Source organism: Olea europaea, chromosome 7 (genome assembly GCF_002742605.1).
Source record: "Olea europaea var. sylvestris chromosome 7, O_europaea_v1, whole genome shotgun sequence".
NCBI classification, from domain to species: Eukaryota; Viridiplantae; Streptophyta; class Magnoliopsida; order Lamiales; family Oleaceae; genus Olea; species Olea europaea.
This window is the reverse complement of record NC_036243.1, coordinates 7,430,216-7,438,659: the sequence shown is the minus strand read 5'-3', so window position 1 is coordinate 7,438,659 and position 8,444 is coordinate 7,430,216. Positions and strand designations below refer to the sequence as shown.

The following is an 8,444-nucleotide window of genomic DNA, read 5'->3' as shown; positions in this document are numbered from 1 at the left end:
AAGGAATGTAAAGTGAAAATGTCAGTATGAAAACTTGAAAAAGAACTCCTTTTTAGCCTTAGTTTGGGCCCCATTAAATTTCATTACATTATATTCCATTTTTCTCTCTCCTATTTTCAACTACACAGTCTTCCATAAAATAATATTATACGTAAATCGAAAACTTTTCCTTCTTTTTCAACCACTTATTTTTCGAAAAAATACTATTTCACCCATTTTCATTTCTGAAAAATGAGGGCCAAACTGAAACTAAGTATCTTGAATGTGGTTTTGACCCTAAAAAAGTGCCAAGTTAAATTTCTTTATAGGCAAACTAGAAGGTGTTACATAAGTAGAAATAAATTAAACAACTAAATCCAATCTTTTCGACATCCCTGTAGACTAGACACCATGAACACTAAATATCTTTGTAAGCTCATCATTCTATTTGTTCCATTATTATGGGTCGTTTTCACTGAAAAGGCTCAACATCAAAGAAGATAAGACAGACAATAAGATTTGAATTAGACAGAAATGGAAATTTCCAACACCTTTCCAATTTCACAAGGAGCGCCACATTCTTCAAAAGGAATGGTAGTTTGTTGGACACTATCCATTGCAAGTCCAAATGGTACAGATTTAGTCTCTGTTTCTTTGAAAGCAACATCATCTCCAGCTTCATCCCGGTTTTGCAGCCTTTTGGATTCATTGTTAGGCTCCTTATTAGTGTTCACTTGTTCATGCTAGAATATAACCGACATAAGTGAGGTCATGGAAACACGACGCAAAAAGCAACCAGGTTTACTAGTAATATAGAACAACTTACAACTTTGAAATGCTGTTTTTCTTTCTCTGCTTTCTCGGCACACATTTTTTCTTCCTGTTCTCTCTGCTGTCTTTGCCTAACTTCAATTCTCATTCTTTTCTTCTCCTTCTGCTTCCTCTCCTCTTCCTCTCTCAGCCTTTTCTTTGCTTGCATATCAGCATCTTTTCTCTTCCTTTCCTCCTCTCTTTTCTTCTTGTCCAACTCTTTTTGTCTCATATTTTCTTTCTCCATCTTTGCTCGCTCGAGTTTCAGTGCTTCTTTTCTTACCTTGCGTTCATTCTCTTTTTTTTCTTCCAAACGCTTTGCAGCCTCTGCAGCTTCTAGAGCCTTCACCTTGATGTCTCTCTTTCCTGAAACATAATAAGTTCTAAACTATATATGAAATAGATAAATATACAAAACCCAAAAGTATCTTACACCCCTTCTAAACAACTTTGTAACATGCTATCCATGATTATCAACTATACAGAACTGGAAACTTTATCCCACACCACAAAAGAAGGAAATGTGCCAAAGAGAAACCACCATTTATGCAATACCCCAAACCCTAAAATGTAATATGGTTGCATCATATAATACTTAATCCTTATTATCATATACATAAAATGATAAAAATATTTTTAGGTAAGATACTACAAGTTTTACACCCCTCTTAGAGCAAAAACACAAACTGAAGAAGAAGGAGATGCAAGGGAGTCGAAGACATACTGCACTAATACATTTACAAAAGAAGGAAATAAAATAGAAGCATAATATAAGACAAGTATAAAATGGAGAATACTTCAAAATGAGCAAGAACAATGCAATTAGTGAGTTTACTGCATCAAGTTGTTTAAGAACAAATGAAATTCCTAAGAAAGGATAAAGAAATATAAAGCACCATGCAAAGGAAAGAAAAAAAACAACCTGCACATACTGCAGCTGCTTTTTTTTGTTGTACCAGCGGGACAAATGAAGAGACATTTAAAATAATGTTGTTCCTCTTAGGCTCCTTCAATGAAAGCTTTTGTTCTTGTCTCAAACTGATTCTGCGTGGTAAATTTCTTTTGTTGAAACTGTTTTTAAATGATTCCTTGGCCTTCTTGATTTTATTTGCTCCTATGGATAACTTCTGGTTTTCCTTTGCCTCACTGTTATTTCTTAAGAGACTTTCAGATTTTTGTTTGACCTCAGTTTGGATCCCAGTGAAGCTAGTTTTTGTGTTAAAATAACCCACACTATCTCTGCTCAGAGACATCTCATCTGCAGAAGCCAGTGCATGAGGATTTAGACTTGAATTTGTAAAATCTTTGAGTGGTTCTCTTTGAGCATAATGACTATTGTCTGATGAATCAACCTCTTCTTGGACTTCATCTGCCTTCTCATCCAGAGTCTTATTCTCTTCACTTGCACTGAAATCCTCATCAATAGGGAAGCATGTTAGCTCCGGATTTGAACTCAAACTCTTCTCTGAATTTCCAGAGTATGAAGACAATTTTTCCCATAGCTTCCCAGCTGGAGATGCATAACGATTACCTGAATGCCAAGCAAATTGTGCACCAGAATATGGTAGACAATCAGAATATAGCATCCCTTTAGATTCATTCACAACACTGTCATCAAATCCAAACTGTTCGTCAACATTTATATCCAAAGGTGAAGTATCCAACCGCTCAAGAAGACCATTTGGTTCAGATTGAAATAAATCATGGGTTCCCTGAAACTCGAAACAAGATGAGAAGTGGGATAAATGTGTATCTGTGCTAGCAGATTTGCAAATATGTGCCAGAATACTGGCACGTTCAATTGTAGTCCTAGAAAGGTTCAGTTTGTCGAAGTCAATTCCATCACCAGCAATGTTCACTTCTCCATTATCTTCTTGTGCATCCACAATGAATCCCTCCAACACAGGCATAGTTTGATCAACATCAACAAAGTCCAGGTCTTTATCATTAGGAGAAGGAGCTGAGCATTGTGAAAGTAGCCTGTCCTCTCCCTGATGGGAATTTCCTTCAGGAAGGGTGTTCTCAAAACAAGCCAAATTTGCAGAATTTGGCAGATCAAAATTGTTATCAAGAGGTAACAAGTATTGTCTACTTTGTTCATCATGGGGTTTAGTTATATCTAAAAAGTTGCTACCCGGAGATTGAGTTCTCACTTCCTTAGCCAAACATCCTATTGTGCCTCTAGCATCATCTTCAGTTGAACTCAAGACGAGGGATGCCCCTGACTGTTTGTGATCGGTAGCAAAGGAGGACTGTCTATGTTTATTCTCCTCTTCAAAACAAAAGGTGCCCTGCATAGACATTGACGTGAATGGAGCTCCTGCATCAGAAAGCTAAAAGAGCTACCTGTGAATACACGATATCCAAGGGAGATTTGTTTCTAGAGACATCAGATCTTCCGCTAACAAAGGTTGACTTTCAGTTACATGATAAGGGAGGAACCCTAAATGATATTTCACAGTTTCAATTCCATATTAAGGGGGCGTTTGTTTCTCATTTTTGTAAAAATGAGAATAAAAAATATAGTCATTATGGACCTCACACAAAAGATAGAAATTCAAATTTGGTGGCTTGATGTAATAGATAACGGTCATATTTTCATTTTAATGGGGGAAAAATGGGAAACAAAAGGGTTTAATCAACTTCTAAATCAAAGAGCCGCTTAGTCCAAACATGCATATTAGAATCTCACACAACCTCACAAAATGCATATCGGCCAATGAAATCATTAATCAAACAAGAGGCTTGCAGCTGAGGGTGTTTTGTCGAAATAATGCTTAAATATTTAGGTCACATTAAATTATTCCCCATCTTTCTGTAAAATAAGAGATAATATAAAGCTATTTATTCACTTCCATTAAAGTTCTACACAGCCGAAGATAATATAAACAGGTAATTTAAGTGCCCTCATATTCCAGGTATAATTATGATTACAAGTTACATTCACTGAAACACACGCAATCTGATTTCATTTATTTGCCCATACATTGAGGAAAATATACAGAAAGTTCACTATCATAGATGAGAAAGGATACAAAATAATTATTTTAGTAGATAGCTGACCATTATATTCTATTTGACAGCACTTCCAATCTGATTTATGTTAATTGTCAAAACCATGAGATAAGATCTTCATAGAATCTACATTCCAGAAGTCCTAACTGAGAACATGAAAGCTAGATATGCTATGCAATGTACTACAACACATATATCATTATAGAAAATCAGAATCAAGCTTTAAGAGCTTCATGGAAGAATTTATACTTATACCCAACAAACTGTGCTACAAAAAGAAAGCCCAGGCAAACATACTTAAAAAAATGTCGTCTTGCACTGCATCCAGATATGTCAAGCAACATTCGAAAGGAAAGCCTTGCTTTCCAGTTGAATACATGACACGGAAAATCAGGCTTAATTCCTTGCTCTGCTGCAGGATATCTATCTAAATATATCAAAAAACAAGGAATAATAAGAATAATGGAAGAATATGTACCTTGGTAATATGAGACTCAGGTGCCGACTCAATGACTTCCATCAAATTCCTGTCCTCCTTAAATGCATCCACGAAGACAGCATCACCTTTGGTTTCAGCATTATTCAAACATGAAGCTGTAGGGTCCAGTTGAATGCAGTAAGGCTTTTGTACCCTAAAACTTGGGAAAGTGGTAAAACTATTAGTTTGCTGATCTTCAATCTTTCTCCTCTTATTCTGAGGCCATGAAAGCTCTTCGGCAGGCCTGAATATTCTTTCAGGTGGTGAGTGCTTCTTCGTAATTTGAGGAGCACTTGCACTTGAAATATTGATAATTTCATCTTCACGGTGCAAAGACCCAAATGAATTACATGTTAATAATCCATTTTCTCCTTGAAGTGGACTCCTGTCCAAGTCTATCTTGTCACAAGACAAATTGTGTTCATGTTTAGTAGAAACTTCACCATCCAGACATGAGAAATTTTGAGTCTCCTGAAGAGGAAGTCGCCTTCTTTCATCAAGGACAATGCAGGTTGAATCTGCTGTTCCATCATTCTCTTCTTGAGGTAGACTCCCATCCAAGTCTCTCCTGTCACAAGACAGATTGTATGCATGTTTACTAGAAACTTCACCATCCAGGCATGAGAAAATTTGTGTCTCCCCAAGAGGAAGTTGCTTTTTTTCATCAAGGACAATGCAGGTTGAATCTGCCCTTCCAACTTTCTCAATCAAGCAATCTTTGGAATCTCCACTTGCCTGGTTGGTTGAATTTGACAAATAAGATGGCCAAACATTTTGGCTGTTAGAGACATGGTATTCAGATTTACCCCCATCCTTGCCTTCATAATTATATGCACCCTGTCAACCAGATGGAGGGTTTAACGCTGAACTGATGTCACTCTTATAGCAGTGGAAAGTTTTCCAGTAAACAGGAATTTACTGAAAAGGCAACAAATGGTGGTGCACGAATAGCAAGGAAGGCTACCAACATACAATCCATCAACTACTTATCAATAATTTTTAGCGTGCATGTTTTGTAGAAAAAATTTACTTGCCCCTAAGTTTTGGGCTAAATGTGAATTTGCTCTGGGAGGAAATAGGCACATCCAACCTATGCATGAATATTTTTTAGTTAAAGGCTTACCAATTGTACTGGATTAAAAGAACGAAAATTAATACTATGAGTGTGCCGACCAATGTACTCCCTGCAATTTCAATCAAGCCATCCCCACTAACATGCAGAAGATTAGTTTGGACCATTTCTCAATTTGGCAGATGATTGGTTTGACAACAACCAAAATGGATAATCCTATTTCCATATAGATCATAGGCTGCTATAAACACCCCAGTAAATTTCCACAACATACCTACCACTTATATCTAATCATCAGCTGAATGAGTCCAACGTTCATACTAAAATAAGTGATTTTACTCTACATCTTTTACAAACTTCTGGAAGTCAACACGTGGAGTAAATCAAAGACCAGACGAAAAATAGAAAAACACTCAGGACAGCTCAAACCTCTTGGGGATATTATAGAGGCCTTGTATGAAATCTTTCTGAATGTTTATATAACAACAATTAACCATATAGATCAAGGTCTTCATCCATACAAGTTTCAAGAAAGATATGTGTGTTGGATAGAAGTTGGAATTTTATTCTGTGTAGAGAAATATCGAACAACCATTAACTAAAAAATCCACCTACAAATAGGCTAGCTAACACACTCAAAACAAATGTACATGTGTATGCATACAAGATGCAACTTTCGCATCGATGGGTAAAAAACAGACATGCATGAACTATATAGGATAAGCATTAAAATAAGCGAAAGAGAACATTAGAACTTACATTTTCAATGAGCATATCTGGTGAGGCATCATGCCCTTGGTTCAAATGAAGTTCCGCCTGATGGATCTCTATATCAGGTACAGCATTTGATAAGAAAATATCTGCCTTCTGTAACATTTGAGAGTTTTCAATTTGCCCCACAGCCCCAGCATCATTTTCAAAACTTATTGACATAGGGTGCTCACTCATTACCAATCTATCTTTCTCCATCTGGATCTCGAATTGCCTGTTGACATCAGATTCAAAAGAACCCCTCCAATCTTCCTTTCCTTTTTTTGAGACCTCCAACGCTTCTAATGACTTCTTATGTAAAGATAATTGATTGACATTACAAGAAAAATCTTTATCTAGTGATAATTCATGTTCTAACAAAGAACAACATATATTTACTGGTGAGCTGTCAAGTATTATCTTCGTGGAAATAGAAGTGGAGGTTTCATTTGAGTTGTGCTCTTCCATGTCATCAAAATTGAGTTGCTTTGGCTTCACAACCATAAAACAATCAGAGGGAGCCCATGCAACATGATACTCAAATTCTCTTCTTCGCTTGGCGTCACTAAGACTGGAACTTACAGACTGTTCTCCAACAAGATCAAGTGAAACAAGGTCATTAGCCACAAGAATTTCAGCATTCCCCTTCAAGGTAACAACATCATGGGTTTCACCACAAGGCTGGAGCATTTGACCACCTGAAGCATTCTGATCATCTTTGTCCCCCTGGCTAGAACTATTAGATCTATTGACAGGCTCTGTTATGCCTTTGTCACCCGACCTAGTCTGAGACATAGTCACTCTACCAATCAACCCAACAGAAGTTTTAACCAACCCCAACATCTCATTAGATACGTTAAGATGTTCCATTGATGAGCCAACTGTTGGAGCAAGCATTCTACGATCGGCCTTGGCAGAGTGAGGAGCCAAATCCAGATCCGCACCCATACCAGGATTCTGTTGGACAGATCTGCTGAATCTTGTGATCCTACTGAAGGAAAGATCAGCGCCATTTTCCTTGTGCCTTCTCCCATCTTCTAACATAGATTCTCGGGCCATGAAATTTTCGGTGGGGCCATTAGAAGAACTAATTGCTGCAATTGACCCATTTACATAGTCTACATGTAACTTAACCATGGGATCTACTATGGTATGATCCATCCTGTCAGTATCACCAGAAGAGAAATTTATTATCAAAGAATCATTAGCATAACCTTGAGGTTTACCAGAACTCCTAGACCTAGCATGTGCACTAGTTTTAGAATTGATGTGTGTTTCTTTGCTTTGACAATCTCTTTCATTGAGTTCCATTTCTCCACAAGTTTGACAACTGCTAGCAAATGGTTCGGCCATCAAAAACTCATTAATGCAGTCACCCAGCATAGAAACATATATAGACCTTGATTTTGTTTTCCTTGCTTTGGCATCATCACAGGAACTACCTGCTTCAGCATCAGCAGTAGAATCACTTACAAAAGTTTGGACTTCGTTAGAACTTCTAGACCTAGTAGTTCTACCAGTGTCAATATTCATCCCCTTTTCCTTGCTGTGACAATTTTCTTGATCCAAATCGCAGTCCCCACAACTTTTGCAACTGATATCACGGGGTTCAGCCAATTTTGAAGCCTCGTCATTCTGCTTGGAAGCAGAAATAGATAATCTAATGCTGTTAGGAGGAACATCATTGCCATTCTCATTGCTTAAGCGACTCTTAGCTTGTGCCTTTGCACTGCTCCGATACTCAAGAGCCTGTTGTCTAGACTTTGACCTCTGAAATCTAGCTAGTGATTGATCTGGTGCATGACAAATGTTTAAAAACCTTTCATCTGTCTCATCCACAGGCGAGGTGCTGATAACATCTAGCTCAGGAAGCCCAATTGAGGCACATTGAGCACGATTCTCATTGCTGACAGTTGCAACCATTGGCGCATCCTGTGCCTTGAAACCTTTTTCCGTGAAAAATCCATCAGAAATCTCTCCATGATTTTCTGTGACTACGTTTTTGTACTGGGAGAAACAATCCTTAGAGAAACCAACTGTAGGTTGGGGATGTGGAAGTAGAAGTTCAGAAATCAGCTCTTCTTTATTCAGCTCTGCAATAGCAAAATTTTTAAGATTATTACGTATTGCTGTTACAGATTATGCAAAATACTTGGGAGAAAATCCACCAATACACAGTAAACTTGTTAATGAGAACAAACAAAAAGCATAGCAAAAATACTTATATTGCAAGGAAAATATAAGAAAACCTCCTCTAATTCTAAGATTAAAGTATTTCTAAAGCTCCAGCAATTAATGATCAACGACTAAATTATGCAGACAACATCTTCGTAAGCAAGT

General features: G+C 37.4%; 1 protein-coding gene across 3 annotated transcripts in view; it reads right to left on the bottom strand.

The window, feature by feature from the left end:
* Window positions 1-262: 262 nt before the first annotated feature.
* The window catches only part of LOC111396847, an 8,887-nt gene continuing 705 nt past the window's right edge, over window positions 263-8,444 (bottom strand). The window contains exons 2-6 of one of the 3 annotated variants that reach the window (XM_023023391.1): window positions 6,114-8,197; window positions 4,283-5,017; window positions 1,712-3,122; window positions 806-1,155; window positions 263-722 (exon numbers count right to left, since the gene is read on the bottom strand). In XM_023023391.1, the coding sequence (XP_022879159.1) occupies window positions 504-722; window positions 806-1,155; window positions 1,712-3,122; window positions 4,283-5,017; window positions 6,114-8,197 (4,799 nt within the window). In that variant the 3' untranslated portion in view covers window positions 263-503. Of the gene's footprint in view, window positions 723-805; window positions 1,156-1,711; window positions 3,123-4,282; window positions 5,120-6,113; window positions 8,198-8,444 lie in introns of all 3 variants that reach the window. The other 2 variants (XM_023023389.1, XM_023023390.1) reach the window with 2 other exon arrangements.